Raw genomic sequence first — 17844 nt, forward strand, 5'->3', positions numbered from 1 at the left:
CGCACCACTATAATTCAGACTGACCGGAGGGGGACAGAGTTTTAAATAAAGTCAACACGGTGGACAATGAACCGAGGCTACGTCTGCCTATGATTTAAACTAGTTTTTGTGTGCAGCCCCGTCTTTCAAAAGTGGACCATTAAGTTGTTCTGAAAATAATCCGTACCACTGTGCAACAACCTGTTATTTGACTTTGTTCAATAACTCCATGAGTCTGCAGGACTGGCACCAATAGCATAATAGTTTTCTTTTTAATGGGCAGTGCAGCTTCTAATTCTACTTTTTACTTTTTAAGACAGTGTCCACTCTGTGGACATTGCCACACTGTGTTTATCATCATTATTATTATTATTATAAATTGTTTACTATGTTTTATTTTTAACTCAGGCAGCAATTCCAGCATTAGCCACTAGATGGCTAAAATTTATCAATTAAACTGCACGGATACAAAAAGGCCTCCGTACATGGGAGAGTCTAATAGAGATTGATGCCTGAAAGGATAAGACTCAAAAACAATTTGGTTGGGTTAGGGTTCTTTATTTTTTGGGGGGCTAAAAGTAGTAGATATCTGTTGCTATGGTTACGATTGTCATACGTCGCTTTGATGGAACTAGTGGAATTTAAGAGGCGAACTGTGGTGACCACACGTCCTCCTCTTTTCCCGGACACATCCTCTCTCCTCTCCAAGCCTTATCATCCAATAACCCTAGCGTACGTACACCGATCAGCCACAACATTACGACCACTGAGAGAAGAAGTAAATAACACTGACCAACTTGTGACAATTCAGTGTTTCTCTGGGAAACGTTTGGACCTGGCATTGATCTCAAACTGATCAAGTGATCTGTGGGATGATCCACAGACACCTCTCCCCTCAACCCACAGGAGACCGTCGGAAGGTTCATCCTCTGATGATTCACAACTGTTTTGGAGGCACAAGGGAGACCTGCGCAATATGAGGACGGTGGTCGTAATGTTATGCCTGATTGGTGCAGAATCCTGCTTAAACTCAGGAAGGGGCTAAAAATTCTTCCAAGTCGCTGCAAATGACAGATCAGCAGTTACTGGAAACCGGAAATTTGTAATATTTCTGTTTCATTTATATTTGACTGGGGATTTCTTTGTCTAGTTTTAGGACTTGTATGAAAAATCTGCAGATGTTTTGGAAAAAGAAAAAAAATGTAGAAAATCCTAAAGGGGTACTGTTTACAAAAACCTAGAAGAAAGAAAGACCAGAGAGAAAAATTCATAGGTGGAAACCAATCGACACATGATAAGAACAGGTCAGCGGTGTGGGATGGTTGATTGGTTTAAAACAGGAACTACTGCAGTCTCCAGTGTTTTTTTGTTTTTTGTTGACCCATACATACTTTAAAACTAGAAAATAGCCATTCAAAATGCAGAGGTCAGTCTCAATATGACATGTAACTGTGTGATAAATTGCTTGCAAACAACTAAGTGGCTCATAACGGCAGAAAAAAAATGTAATTGCCATAAATACAACTTTTACAAACACACCACCTTCTATAGTTAGTTTATTTATTTATTTATTTATTTATTTTCAGATATTGAACTAGTCTTACTATTACGAGCCTTAGAGATAACATCTTAACAAAAAGGGGCTATAACTGTGAGGTTTGAACACGCGGTTAATCTCTGTCACTGCAGATTGATTTTCCAGGTAGTGCGTCTTTAAAGGTCAGCCTTACCAGTGAACTGCCTCCTGTCCCTGAAATGTCACTTCAAACCCCAACATCTCGATTGATTCGGGGATTAGCGGAAACAGGATTTCCACGCACCCGTACAGAAACTCCGTCTTGAGATTATAAATGTCGCTTGCCCTCTAGCCCTGCGCATGGTTTCTGTCTTCTGTGGCAAACCCGTGGAAGCGGAGCCAGGATGAAGGCATATATTTACACAAAGAACAGGTCCTGCTGTGGGCGAATGTATCAACACTGCGGTGTAAAATGTGCTGGCGTGTCTTGTGTACGAAGCTGATTTTAAACAGCCTGGATGTGTGAGCTACCAACTACCAACCTTAATTCTTTGTTTCTTTGTTTGCCGGAAAGTCATGCGCCAAGTTGACAAATTGAAGCTATAAGATTGAATCCTTGTAAAACTGGGTTGAAAATGGAGCTTTGGTTTAAGGGGCATGAATGCATTTGATTAAAAGTCTCGCTATAGGACTCACGCTTGGGCTGGATTTGGTGCAACAGTAGAATAAATAATAATAATGAAAGTTGGAACAGTGGGCTCCGGCCTCAGATGTGTCAAACATTGGGTCCGCTGGCCAAAAGAGGCCCACCAGAAGGTCTATTCTTGCCCCCAACGTAAGCCTGCATTTTTTTTTCAATGAAAATATCTACTATTCCTTATTTGTTAACCCTTTATGGGGCAAGGAACCATATTTGGTCACTTTGGCACATTTTAAATTGTATGCTGGTTTAGAAGTGTGTGGTTTTCATTCAGTCAATCAGAGAAGATCAAGGAAACATTCACGGATCAAATCAGGGTTTAATGTGGTCCACAAGGTCCACCTCTGCATGAAGAAGTGTCCTAATATTGTCGAACGCCATGATGTCTGAATCAGTTCTTATGTTCTAATTCCCCAAATACATGTTAACATTTGTTTGCCACTCAAGGACAGGGAATCATATATGGTAAATTCATTAATCTCCTTTTCCTCCATGAAAATTGAAAGATTGAATTTCCAAGTATTTCATTGCACACAACACTGAGGCCCAGGACTAAATGGCACATGGCTTTCTTAAGAAATTTAATTTTTCTAAAGGATAGTTCATTAAATGTAAACATTCTCCTGATTTACTTGTTCTTTTTTGCACAGAATAAATAAAAAAAGCCTGGAGTTGTGGTTATTTGAAGTTATTATTCTGTTATGTTACTGGTCTGCCCCACTTGAGATCAAACTGTGCTGTTAAAGCGTTAGACGTGCTCATTATATTTGGCTGGATTCACTGAATTTGAAATTTTAAACGCAGCATGTAGCTAAATAACCCTGAAATTAAATCAAGGCAAATGACCTGAACTAAGTGGTGAACTTGCAGGTTTATGGATTTAAAATTTTGAATCTGTAGTAATCTCATCAAGAATTTCACGATCAGTTTCTAAAGATCAAAAAGGAGCTGACAACACACCGACAACAAGTCTTTAAAACGTTGATAGAAATGGAAATCACCTCAAAAAAAGGTCTCAAAATCTCCACAGCAACAACTAATTAACCTCTTAGTTTTGATGCAATACCCTTCTTTAAGATCAATGGAGCCCTTCATGGCCTACGTCACTGTGACGTCACAATGTCAGCTGGAGGCAAAACAGAGGGAAGCTGGAGGCAAACACTGTCACTGTCACAATGTCAACCATGAAAATGTGGTTTTGCTGTATTTTGGCGACCAAAATCATAGACAACTTTGGTTTGACTTTGGCCATTGAAACGAAGGACTGGAGTGAGACAATCAACAACAACACACACACTTGTTATCAGGTCAGATTAATATGTAATGCCTCATCAGTTTCCTGGTTAGAATAAATCGTGAAATTACGTTAAGTTAGTCATTATTTGGATGATTCTGCATGTTACAGGTTAGCATTAGCATGTTCATGCTAATGCTAACCACTAGCTAACTAAAACTAAAATTAGTTGTGTGTTTCAGTGGTGTCCAAGTAGAAATTTTATTTACTACGTTACCTTCCACAGTGGTTCCACTTACTTCTTGTAATATCTTTGTTGTAGAGGCTTCACTTGATAAAGACAGACCAGACTTTGTCCCCTCTGTGTCCTCATTTGGTCAAATCGTCCATCCAGTGAGTGAGAAGCGTTGGTAAATATAGTCCCATCAGTTAGAGTCAACTTTTTAAAATAACACTCACGGTCTCGGGAGTCGGCCTATTAGTTCTTACCAAAACAGTCCGTTGAAATATGCTAACTGGTGTTTACAGGCTACAGTATTTGAGATGTTTTGCCTCCAGCTAAGCTCTGCATCTCGAAATACATCAGACTGTTTACAAACTGTGAAGGCGTCTATTTGGAGCTTGTCATCATTCCTGATATTTGTTAGTCTCCATTTGTACATTCGGGCTCCACAAGCTTTTTTCCCCACTTAAATCTAGTCAGTTTCTTACCAAATTTACCTGCTTTGCTTTTTTTTTTTTTACCTACACCTTGAACTGTTATTGTAACAGAAAACATTTCCTCTCACTGTCTTCAGTGATCAACTCCTTTCTGCGCCACGTCCTGCTGCAGTCGTGTTTCGAAGTCCTGCACTCCGGTGGCCTGGATGGTGTCTAACTAACGGCCATTAATCAAAGTACCCTAAATACTTGGAGGCAATGTTACGCTCAAGCCTTCCTAGCTCTAGTTTCAGCAAATCCACAGTCACGGCATGATTAGTAAACCATTGTCCCTGTTTTCATCACTGAATAATGACTATCTTTAAGGAATGTTTCTTGCATATAAATACACTTTGTCATGATTAATTAATAGTTTACAAATGATGCACAATGAACTCAAGACACTGACGTAGTTCTGTTGTTATTAATGGAGTGTTACGGATTCATTTTTCTTTTTTCTTTAAACTGTATTCTGTAATTAATCAGCAAACAACGTCACCAATTGTCAGAGGAAACACAGCAGGTGTCAACTCTGCATAAAAACCACAGACTATCAGCAAGTTTGGAACCCAGAACCTTCGTGCCTTGATGGGAACCACTGCTAACGGTTGCTAACACACACTTGAAACCTAAATGCTTGTGTTTTATAGGTCAATATTTGCAGAAACAATCTGCCCGCAACTTGTGAATGCACTGGAAAGCAGCGCTGAAATGCTAATCGTTAGCATCCTTACTCTTGTCAGACTCCATTGTGTTACACTTAAAATATAGGAAATTAAATATGCAGCTGCCGCTGGTCAAAGTGACACGAGCTGGATGTGAAGCTGACGACATCTAGTGGGGAGATGGTTTCTGTGCAAAGCTTGAGGTCCATCGTCAAGTAAAGTAATTACTTAATTAATCTAAAGCTATGAGCAGCAAATAGAATGAAATGGTCACAGGTCACAGGCTTATGGACCTTGATGGTATTTGTAAAGGGTTAGTGCTGGAGGATGGTCACGTAGCTGCTTCTTACCAGAGATGATAGATGAAGATAGGATTCTTTAATAGAAAATATTCTAATAAACTAAGAAGAAGCGTTACAAAGTATGTAAACATACACTTTATATAGTATTAAGTATATTATAGGCTATTATAACTTAATTTACTTACCTTGTTTGTTTCCTTCACCCAGACCATATGAACCAGGTTTTTATTACCTCTGGGAAAAATGGCGTTCTGATTTATGAAGTCTATTTATGGAAAATGTTTTTAAACCCTCCTATTACCTACGAATTTACTAACATTTTTATTCTTGGGATCAATTTGACCCTCCAGAAAATGATTACAATTGAAACATTTTCCCAAATTTATGTGTCAGGTACTTTATGTTTCACATATATCCATCCAGAATACTTGTTACACAACTATAAATTGGACAGAGATATGTTTAAGTGGCTTCATATAATTTCTAAATACATATTCTCGTCACGACAGCAACGTCCTAGTGAGGATAAGAAGTAGTAGAAGATGAGGTGAGATATTCTTTGTCATCTGTAACATTTGGTATGAAAAACTGTTATCACAACTATCAAGAATAATAATATATATTATTATGTTAAATTAGGAAAAATTATTAAATATGTAGCAGAAAAAGGAAGAAAGAAAAAAGATGTTAATCAAATATTAAGAGACTTTAAACACTGAATATGGTCAAATTGAGCCCAAACATAAAAGTGGGTTAAAAATGTATATTAACTAATAATACCAAACAAGATAAATAATAAATAATAAATAAAACTAAATTAAATAAATAACACAAAATGAAATAAATTGTAAAATAATGATAACTACACTGAATATACATATAAATATATTAAAAATAAAAATAAAATAATAAGTAATAATAATAAGTAATAATAATAAACTAAATCAAATAAAAATAATAAACCAAGTAAAATCAAATATAACTAAAGTGCATATTAACTTTGACAATATAAAATAAAGTATTAAACTAAATTAAATAAATAAAACAAAAATAAAATAAATTGTATACTAATGAAAACAATACTAAATAAAAAAGATAATAAACTAAATTAAATAAATAAAACAAAAATAAAATAAATTTTATATTAATGAAAACAATACTAAATAAAAAAGATAATAAACTAAATTAAATAAATAAAACAAAAATAAAATAAATTGTATATTAATGATAACTATACTAAAAGAATAAAAAGTAAAATAATAAGCTAAATCAAATAAAAATAATAAACCAAGTAAAATCAAATATAACTAAAGCGCATATTAACTATGACAACATAAAATAAAATAATAAAATATTAAACTAATTTAAATGAATAAAACGAAAATTATTAAAAAAAAATATTATTATTAAAATGATAACAATAATAAACAAAAATAAAAATGACATAATAACCTAAATAAAATAAATTAATAACCTAAATAAAATGAAAACAGTTTCAACCACAGCCGTTGACCGTTCCTGGTTTCTATTCCTGCCACAAGATGGCGTCCTCCTCCGCTGTCGTCGTTGTCGATTTGAAGCTCCCTCTCTGCCGGTGATTGACCTCCTTCCCGCGGTGACAGCTTCCTGCGAGGCTGGCTGAGGATGTACTACAGGGGGAAGAGGGTTGTCGGAGTTTAAGCTGGTCGGCATGCAGTGGACCAGGCTCGGGGAGTGAATTTCAGCTTATTATTTTTTCAGGGAACCGTGAATTCCGCAGGCGGACACAGGTGAGTAGTCTTTGCTCAACGCTTAGCGCAGAAGAAGAAATAGTTTTTACTTCGTTGGTGCTTAATGGACGCAGTACTCGTGTTGGAGTCTTAATACGTGTCACTTTGTGGCGTCACGACAGACTCCGTTCAAAAAATCTGGCAATTAAGAGTTATTCTGTTTAGCGACACAATTATACACACCGTAACCAGTCTTTGGGGTAAATTTCATCTTTAGTAGTGAGTGCTCTTATATTCGGCGTATATTCAGACACACAAAACCACGCGTATGTCAATAAAACGCATACTTTCTCAACCGCTTCACACTTGCCGTCTACAGCGTCGTGTTGTGGTTCAACATTGGGTGAGGCACTTTTTTAAAAGTTGAAATACTACACACGAAAATGCGTGAATGCGATTTGGATGCAAGCCGAAGACACAGTGGTGCCGTCATCTTGCCAAAACGTGTTATATTTTGTCACCTCCAGTGCGCAGTGCTGGCCCGCGTATCAGGAATGCAGGCTTTGAAAAGTAGACATTTTTGCAAGGGAGTTTCGTATGGAGATTGAGGAGGGTCGATCCTTCAATGACACCTCTACCTGCAGCCTGTACGGATAATGCAGAGAGAGCTGCGACATGTTGAGGAGTTGTATTTTCACATATAACTATAATTATGACATAAAAAATATAGTTATTGGGCTTGTATTCATTTGATTTGCATTTGCTTGTTTTTTTTTTTTTGTTTTGCTGCCTACTTGTTGAAGGGAAATTACTCTTTAAGTAAATTAAAGGTTTAATATTTAAAGTTTAGGTGTTGCTCTTGCTCTGTGTCCCTTCAAATGTTACAAGTGTTATTAAACCCTAGTTGGCCATGTTTGTAATTATAGTTTAGCTCAGTGAGGCAAAGTACGTGGATCATTTTTTATTCAAGTTACGACATAATGAGAATTTCTGACCATACACAGAAAAGTGTGGTGCATTTGTAGGACATTGTTTGCACATTGTCTTGGCTTTTTTTTTTCCAGTTCCTAGGGGACCATAATTGCTTCACATGCACGAGGCCCCGTCTTTGCAGTGATAACGCAAGCATTGACATTCGCTGTTAATCCCTGTCAAAATAAATATCTCTCCAGAGGGGAAATGAGCAACAGGATGGAGGGTTCGGCGGGACCGGTCGCCGGAGCGAACGGACCCGTCCCGGCGCCCAGAACCCCGACGGACGCCAGCCTCGGCCCGCCCCTGTCCCCGGAGGAGCTGGGGGACGAGCAGCAGTCGTCCCTGACGGACGTCACTCAAATGTGGATTAAATTTGCCAAGACCTTCGCCGTCATCCTCCCCATCTACATCCTGGGATACTTTGAGTTCAGCTTCAGCTGGGTCCTGATCGGACTCGCCACGGTCTTCTACTGGAAGAAGAACTACGGCAGTAAGGACTACAGGATAAACCGCGCCTTGGCGTTCATGGAGCACGAGGAGAAGGTCGTGAGGCGAAGTCTCCCGACGACTGAGCTGCCCCCGTGGGTGAGTCCTGGCATCGTCGTCGCCGCCTTGTTCTGTTTGTTTGTTTTGACTCGGGTTCAGGCCTCCTTTCTCCCAGTGAGCATCGAGTATGTGGTGTCAGCTGATAGAGATCTCTCACCAACCCCACCACTGATTTTCCTTTCTCAGAATAGTTTGATGAACTTATTTGGGGAATTTGAGGCCGGCGCTTTCTTTATTCTCCATTAAAAAAAAAAAAACAAACAAAAGTGGCAGAAACAAACCGGCATCCACCGTTTTGAATGTCCAGTGAAGTGGAAGGACCAGACGACAGCAGCCCTGTAATTTCCTTGTTTGGGTTAGAGGTTAACCACTTTAGTGTGAGGTGGTCAACAGACACTGACGTGCATCATCTGATGTCATGAAATGACTGTTTTGGTAACCGGTGTCACCCACAATGAACATAAGTAGGAGCCTTTACTTCCAACTTCATGAGTTTCAGAATCCAAATATTCAATATGGGGTAATGATCTTTATTAAAGGAAAAATGTGAGTGCAGACTATAATAGAGCCGGCTGAAAACGCCGGTGTGGTTTGTGCACATCTGTTTTAGCTGGTTTTAATCGTCTGCATCAACTCCCTGGGGCTGTTTCACAATTTCACAGACTGAAAACAGAGACTCTCTTGTCCCCTGTTGATATTAGTTTGAGACTGATCCAATAAAACATTGGTAGATTTTGAAAACAGGAGCCTTAAAGTTGCTTTCTAACTTTCGCCCAGTTTTTCGGTTTCTTGTGAGGTAATGATGTGCGTTAAAGGAAAAAAAAAACTTGTCTGCCCTTTGAAATATGGCTGCAGAACATTTTTATTGGCCAACAAGAGATACTGCCTTGTCCCCAGTGATATTTGTTTGAGACATGCGTCATCTTATCCAATAAAATATTTGTGGTTCAAGTTGTTGAGTTGTTCAAAACGACCTAAAAATAGGAGACAACCGATATCTCGGTTTCTTGTGTGGTAATAATCTGCATTAAAGGAAAAGAGGGTTGCGTGTGTGCACAGAAATACAGCCAACAATCATTTCGTTGGATAGAAACCGAAACTTTCATGTCCTGCACCCGTCCTACCGTCAGTGTAGTATATAGTTTGTGCTGGTTTCAATTATCTGCATCAGCTCCCTGGTGGTATGTCTCGGATGCTCCCCTGGAGGATCACAACAACAACAACAACAACAACAAAGGCTAAAGACAGCATCATGTCTGACATTTGATGCTCTGATGCGACAAAACAGACTTTGTCAGTTTGCTTGTTAAAGAGGTCTCATAAATAGTCATCGGATACGATCACACGTTCTGCTCTTTGGTCGTTAGCCCAAGAGCTCGCCATCGTTTCCAGGATCTAATTAGATTCGTGCCCATAGGACGAGTAGAAGTCCTCCTCCTTGAAACCACTTGCTGCCCACAGGGACCCGTGAGGCCGGCGGGAGAGTCGCCCGACTCGTTTCTGCTTTTCGCCGTGTTTGGTGCGGCTGTTCTTTCGCCGAGCGGTCGGGCCACAATAAAAAGAAACCTGCGTGGAGAAAGAGGCGGAGGCGGGCTGGCTACATGCCTTCGACATAGCTGGCATTCTCTCTTCATTTGTCCCCAGCATGCCAGGTATGGAGATCTCAGGGCGTCAGCACATTACGTACGTGAGGGATCCAGCGCTAGCTTTGCAAATCAGTGCAACATCAAACGTATCTGTGCACATACGGAGGAAAGTGTGCAGAAATCTTCTGTGTTTGCTTATTCGGGGAACGTGTTGCATGTCTCTGAGCCTTCGAGGTCTAATCAGAGTCCATGTGTTCAGACGTGTTTCCAGACGGTGTAACAGGCCTCGGATGTCATTCAGCGGGCCAGGTTTTTAGGAATTTGCCTCAGCCTGATCTTCGCAGGAAATTTGTGGGAGTGTATGACGGGACGGAGAACAGCTCATCAGGCTGGAAGAGGTTACAAAAGTCCACGAAGGAGTCCACAAATGTGTGCACAAATGATTTACAAAGGGCAACCGCCGTCATCAGGAAAGTGGGCCGATATTACATCTCAGCGAGGTGCAGCTCTAGGACGCTAGGAGTTCGGATGTCGTTCAGTTCCTTGTTTCGTTTAAATAAATCAGGGTTTGTCTCAGTCTGGTCTTCACAGCACACATTTGTGGACAATGGATAAAGAGTCGTTGTTGCTCATCAGGCTGGAAAATGTTACGAAACCATCTCTAAAGAGTTCCACAAATAATCCACAGTCAGAGAGATGGAGAACAAATGGAGGAGACTGAAGGCGACTGTTCCCCTCCACAGGAGTGGTCCACCAACACAGATCACTCCGTAATAGTCTGAGAGGTCCCAGAGGAACCCAGGGGAACTTCTAAGCAGCTAGAAGTTGATGGATCCCCTGAATAACCATGGTGTGATGGTAGAGAGATAGAGATGGGTACAGATACTTGGTACCATGATGACAATGCTGATGCTAATGGCAGTAGCTGAATGTTGTCACTGAATGTTTCATTAGCTTAGCCCCTTTAGCTCTATTGCTGCGCCAATGCTACGTGTGACATCACGTGAGTTTTTCACCTGCATGGACGGAAGTGAACCTTCAAAATGTCTAAGGCCAAACGCAAAAGATGCAGACTAAGCAACCTGCAACAGGAATAATGCTAACACCTGGAATAGTAGCTATTTCTTTTTAAAAGCCGAGAAATGTAGCGCGTTTCATGGCACATTGGCTAAAACCATAACGATAACCATCCTTAAGTGGCACCTTTGTACCTCTCAGATATCTAATATTGGCTCATTTTCCCGAATAAACAAATACCAAAGAGTATTATTTCTATTGCATTAGTTTTTAGTAGCTTCTCTTTGTCTACATTCAGGACATGTGTGAAAACGGTCTCATGCTCTGAGTCCTTTTTATGCACACATGTAGAAAATGCTGAAGGCCGCTAAAACCCTTAACCTAATGGAAGCTGGCAGCGCCACCAAGTTTACTGTGTTTTTTGAGTCATTTAAGTTCCTTTTTTTTTGGGATTGCAGAGTTTAAATAAATCATTTCAGGGATATTTTAAACGTGAATTGCTGAAAATCTGCGCACGCAGCAACAAATTTGGACCCGTGTGAAAATATACTAAACTATAGAAGGCCATTAAAGTCCTTCAAGGCGTGATGAAGCGTTTGCAGACTTGAAAACTACACAATTCATTGCTCCTCCTCCTCCTCGTCCTCCTCCTCCTCCTCCTTACACAGAAGCAGACATCCGATGACTTTCTAAGTCGTTGTGCTGTCGCGCTGTGATCGATGGCGGTTCCAGAGTAGGAGCAGTGAGAGGCTGAGCGGATGGCAGGCTGCCAGTGAGACCCGAACATCAACACGTCCATTATCACGCGGGCCTCGGACAACAACACCAGAATGGAAAAGGTTTTTGTTTTGAGCGTGGAGGCGTGAGCGCGGAGCAGCTGTCGCCGCGTCCGACAGATGCTTTAACCCACAAAGACGTGGCCGTCGGAAGCTTTTCTTTGCAACACAAGCTCACTGTGTTCCTGATTAACGTCGACCGAGCACAGCGACGACACAGGATGAAACGAGTCCGTCTGATAATGAGCGACAGTCGGAGGTGAACTTTGACACCGGGACGCCCTCGGCGGGTCCCCCGTCCTCGGTGCTTTATCAGCCTCACCTCTGTAACACTGACCTCCACTAACCTGGAGTTCACTGGACGTCCCAGAGTCAAAACACGCATCATCATCAGAGTCTGTAGAGGAGGCCCAAACCTAATTAAAAACAGGTCGTCACAAGTTCCCACAGATACAATCTTGAAATAGTTTTTATCTCGGCCGGAAACCACACTCCGATCAGCTGACTGCCTTGAGTGAGTAATTGATTAATAATCACAGGCCCTGCTTCAAAACAATGCAGGAGCCCACTGCTGCTAGTCTCAGTGGCTGATAAATATTTACACGATGATGAATGTAATTGCTGCGATTTCAGAATCGGAAATAACTCGTGAATGAGTTAAGACGAACAAAATGTGGTTTGAATTTGTGAATAGTTGCATCCTGAAAACACAGGGAGCGAAAGAGAAGTCAAACAAGCTGTTGTTTTTTTCATTGTTCAGTTTATTCAGTTTCCCAGCGACCTGTCAGTGGTCATAATGTTGTGGCTGATCGGTATATGAAAGATGTAAAAGCTATAGATAAATAAAATACTGTAGAAATATCACAAATCTCATGAAGCTTAGTTCTGTGAAAATCTCTTTCATGCCTAAGTAAAAAATAAATAAAGAGTCTAACCTCACAATAACTAACATTGATATCTTCAAATAAACAATTTAAATAATAATAAAATAAAAGCAAAGTCCACACATTTCAGCATCTGGTTTTTCTGGAAGGACTGGTTTTCCTTTCTTCTGCATCAAACTACCAAACAAGGTATTTTGCCATCAGTCTGAACCCAGTCAAAAAACCCAAGTCAAAAAAGATCTTCAGTTTAATTTGTACCATGGTTGAGCCTCCTTCGTTGTGGAAATCACGTAATAAAGACAAAGAAACCAAAGGTTTATTGGCAGAAAAAGGAGAATATTTGCTTCCTGCACAATAAAATGTGCATCGACCAGCATTACAACGTGCTTAGTCACATTCTTTAATGTCAGTTTTTATTTGCTATGCAGGCTTGGCTATGTGCTCAGTCTGATCCGATCATTGTAAAAGCTCCGGTAACGATCGGGACGTCCTGAACAAAAAAAAAACAAAAAAAAAAACATCACGTTTATTGTAATAAACTCTAAATTAACTCCATTACGCGTCGTGTTTGGATGCAGAAACACCGACTTTGATCTTGGCTGGAGTGTACATTTCCTTGGAGAGCTCCTCGGCTCCTCTCGGCTCGCCGTCTCAAACAAATATTCCAGGAATGGGACTTGAAAGGCGGCGTGGGCAGCGGCTCATAGTTGGCAGGCCAAGAATGCCTGAGGTAACCACTCCACGAAAGGAAGCTCAGACTCCTCTGGTGGTGGATGAATAAAGTCTCTGGATGCACATGGAGCCAACTTAAAATTATTTATTATTTGTCAGTAGAAATCTTGAAATACCATTTTTTTTTTATTTCAATACCAGTTATGAAGCCTTTTACTTTGCATATCAGCCAATACAGAGAGACCAACCCAATACTGGTGTATTTTAAACAGACAAATCCATATATCCAATGCCACTTAAAGGTTTTTGTACTTTCTGGATATTCTACATTTCCATATGAAAATCACTCAAACTGATCGTGAACTAAGCAAACCTTTGTTGTCAGTATCTGCTGTGATAACGTCGACTGAACGTTTCTGGTTGATCAGTCGTCTGCAGCAGCTTGGGGGGATTTTAAGCCCTTTCCTCAGACGTTGGTGGATTACACTTAAACCCATCTTCTGTTTGTTCTCAATCTGTCTGTCTGTGGATTATTTGTGGATTCTGAGATGGTTTTGTAGTTTTCCGGTACTTTTCTAGCCTCATCAACGACAATCATTGCAAACACTGCCTAAGACTGAGAGAAAATCCTAAAAACTGGCCACTGAACGACACCCGAGTCTCCTCACGTTCATTAGAGACTCTTCTGAACAGATGGACTCTAATCTGAGTTTGAAATTAACTTGTAATCCTAAAGCTGCACGTCACTGATACGTGATATTGGCTCACTTTGACAATAAACAAATAGGCTACACAGTGTTTTTCCAGAGCTTTCAGGTGGAGCTGCATCAATAAATTCAACCAGTCATTTAATGGAACTGGAACTACAAGATTATAAAAGGACTTTATTACATCTTTTGTTATAATAAGTGGATAAACTTTGACATGTTTCCGTTCCAGTCTGAGGAAGGAAGATGGCACTTTGAGTGAATCAATGAGGAAAATTATTCTTATACTTTAATCCCAGCAGATAATCATAGGAATCAAGTATAGATATAACAGTAAGTGGCAAACTAATAACCAGCAGCTCGTCCTTGAGTTTTTATACGATGAACACAAACCGTCCTCAGAAGCTGAACTTGCTGTTTTATAAATTTTTGCATCTTTTATTCTTCTTTATCCACTTCTTGTCAGGCTGCATCCTGCTGTGGATGGTTACTGCCATTAAGGAGTGTCATTGCTATGGGGTGGGGGTGCCTGGTCTGGTCTAGGTGGGTGCAATGTGTCTAAGCGACTTCCATTGACATAAGTCAATGTTATTTACTTCTCCTTGTAATGTTGTGGCTGATCGGTGTAAAGCCTCAGTGTATGTAGGTGGTTGTTGCTGTCTTTTTGTAGGCTGGAACCCTCTTGACGAGTTACGGCTTGGTTTGGAGTTGGTGTTGGGTAACTCCTGGGTGTGACTGAGTGAGAAATAATACTTGGCTCTAAACCCCCCATTTTTTTTCTTGAATAGTTTCATGTTCAAACACAGAGGTTTGAAACAGTCTCACTTAGGGGTTGGGTTAAAAAAAAACTCAGAGCAGAGCTGCACTGAAGCTACACGAGAAACTGGAGGGGAAGTGGAATTTAATCAGGACGTTGTGAGTAGGAGTGAAATCAATTCAAGAAATGTGCAGCGATGCTCAGCTCTGGTCTTACTCCGTTCAGCTTGTTGGTACAAACTGCAGGCCTCTATGCTTCTCTCCTCCTCCTCCTCCTCCTCCACCTCCTCTTCCTCCCACTCTTCATCTGTGTGCTCTGGTGTGACTCGACATGGGTGGGGAATCCCTGTTCTTGTGAAGCGCCAAAGGGCGGTGCTCTGCTCTGCTCTGCTCTGCTCTGCAGCACCGACTGGAACAATGTGGAGTTACAGAAAAGCCTCCTCTGAGTGTTTTTAGACACTTTTCATCTGGTTCTATAAAGACACGACGACTACAAATGACCCTAAACAATGGCTGCAAACCTCAAATCCATAACTGAACAGGAAATCTGTGACTGTAAATGCTACTGCGGATGTTCATCATCACTGAGCGTAGTAGATCTTTAAAGACTTTGAAAGTTTTATAACTCTTTCTAGAGTAGCTGTTTTCCCCTTCAGCTTTGGTTATTGCCCAGCAGTAACCAGAAATGTATCATTTAATGAAAGATTGCGATGCTGTGAAGACGTTTTTATTGATCACAGATAGACGGGATCATTTATAAGCATCTTGTAAAGATGTAAAGATTCTAAAACTAAAGAGATCCCACAAGGGAGAGTAAGTAGTGGCTTTAATGCGTATTAGCAGCATAGTACCCCGGCCACATTGTGGACATGTCTATTGTTTCGTGAGAGGTGAGAAATCTGTTCCCAGAAATGTGTGTCACTGGTTTGTAGGGAGCTTTGCTTTCACTCTTCTGTCCAGTTCATCACAAACCAGCTCCATGGGGTTAAAGTCTAGAGACTGGGCCATGGTCCACTCCATGTTGTTTTTATCCTGAGGTAGTTCTGGTGCAGCTCGGACTAAAGTTTGAGTCATTACCTTTTGACCCGTAGCGTACTTCACAAGAAAATGCCAAACTCCATGGAAGTCTGTGAAGGTTCTCAGTCATTCAGGTCATGGTACATCCACAAAAACAAAAACACCCAAGAGACTTAAGAGAGAGTCCACTCATTCAAAGGCTGCACCCAAACAGCAACAAACACTGAACATTGAAAAGAAGGGAAAGTTTCCTGGAGACGGGGTCAAGGAGACAAATCTTCCAGAGAGGGTTGGGGAGTTTGTGGCAGCGTTGGAGGACCAGAACATTTCACAAAGTACGAGCTCCCCTCTTCACACTACATTAATTCTGACAGAAAGATTTAATGGACTGAATCCTGTCGACTCTAGGAGAAGACAAGAAGACTAGGAAAGACTGTAGGAAGCTACAGGGGGAGGATGTTTAGGATGTTAAAGATTAGATCAGGACATTAAAAAAAAACTTCCCTTCGTGGCATTCGTGGTCAATATAATGGGAGTCAATGGGGCAAAAACAGCCACGAGCAATACGAGAGGAAGTTTTAATGAAAATAATGCTGCACAAAAACTTCTTAAATCAATCATCCAGCAGCCTATTTAAAAAAATAAAATAAAATAAAAAAATCATCAGAAAATTTTATGGATCTTTCAAAATATTCTGAATCATAAAATATTTTTATTTTAAACCCAGTCCCTAAGTAAGACTGTTTCAAACATTGTGGTTTGAGCATGAAAATATGTAAGGGGGGGTTTAGAGCTTAGTATTATTTCTCAGTCACACCCAGGAATTACTCAACACATTCAGAAAATGGAGTTATAATGGGAGTCAATGGGGCAAAAACAGCCACGAACAGTACGAGAGGAAGTTTTAATGAAATCTGATGGTGCACAAAAACTAAATATGCATAAAAGTCAGTTATGCTACTAGTCTTTGACATAGCCTATTCAAGACTATGATAACAGGTATAAAAATTTACTGTTTTCCATCCTTTGTTATATTGAAAATAGGTAATTTTTCCCCATATCTGTGACTTATTTTTTTTTTGAAGGCATTTATAGGGTTAAAATTTAGATTTTTTTTATATATATTTGGTTGTTTTTATCAGTACTGAGGTGGATACACAGATTTAAGCAAAAAAATAAATAAAAATAACTGATATATTTTGACAGCAGTCAACGTTAGCGAATGTTTTCAGCCACAAACGCAACGGCCACAGTGTGTTATTGACTTATTATTATTGAAATCTTGAATATTTTTGAAAATAAGGCTCTTCACCAACAATCATGTGCTGCTGTACAGTGGAAGTTATAAGGAAAAAAGAAACCCCTCGTGGCTTTTTTTGCCACCGTACATAAAGATTGGAAAGGTGGATTTAAAGGGGACCTGTGATATGTGTGATAAAGCATCCTAACAGCTTTGAATGACATTCTCTGAGAAGATTGGTTGGTTTTACAACTAATATTGTGCCTTGACTCCAACCAAGACCCAGGGTAGAGAATGATCACGTATAAGAGTCTATTTCATCATAATAATTCAGTTTGTGCTTCCCTGACCAGCAGCCTGTTCCCATCATACCCTAGACAGCCCGTCTCGCTGCCTCCACGGCTAAATATAGGCGAGTGTCTCTTCTTCGCGTAGGTTTCCTGTTTCTGCACATTTCACCAGCTCCTGCGGTTTGCAGGTAATCTGACTGAGCAGGTTTTCCTCGTTTCTATCCTGTCCCTCGGCATCTTGGAGAGGAAAAGCTGCCGTCGCCGTCTGATAGGGAAGAGATTGTTACTCAGCCGTAGAAACGTAGGCTGAACACACGCTCGTGCTTTGTTTTTGAGGGTGTGGCTGGAGAGGCGGGTTAGGATTTCCCAACAGCTGACACATAGTTGAATCATGAGTCTCGCCCCACTCGGAGATCGTGTTTACTTTCGCAAATCATTTCACAGACAGAGAACCTCTTAGACACCGTGAAGGAGTCTGAGGCGTCTTCGCCTCAGGTCTGTGTCGTTAGGGTTTGAGGTGGGACGGCGCTGGGAGGTAAACCAGGCTCAGGTCTACGCTGGCATGGGGGCGCGT

General features: G+C 40.5%; 1 protein-coding gene across 4 annotated transcripts in view; it reads left to right on the forward strand.

Moving 5' to 3' along the window:
* Nucleotides 1-6720: 6720 nt before the first annotated feature.
* Nucleotides 6721-17844, forward strand: part of LOC125010896 (extended synaptotagmin-2-like) — a 45809-nt gene continuing 34685 nt past the window's right edge. For all 4 annotated transcript variants that reach the window (XM_047589821.1, XM_047589822.1, XM_047589823.1 and 1 more), the window contains exons 1-2: nucleotides 6721-6864; nucleotides 7977-8364. In XM_047589821.1, the coding sequence (XP_047445777.1) occupies nucleotides 7984-8364 (381 nt within the window). In that variant the 5' untranslated portion in view covers nucleotides 6721-6864; nucleotides 7977-7983. The remainder of the gene's footprint in view (nucleotides 6865-7976; nucleotides 8365-17844) is intronic.

Source organism: Mugil cephalus, chromosome 7, assembly GCF_022458985.1.
Source record: "Mugil cephalus isolate CIBA_MC_2020 chromosome 7, CIBA_Mcephalus_1.1, whole genome shotgun sequence".
In the NCBI taxonomy this organism is placed as follows: Eukaryota; Metazoa; Chordata; class Actinopteri; order Mugiliformes; family Mugilidae; genus Mugil; species Mugil cephalus.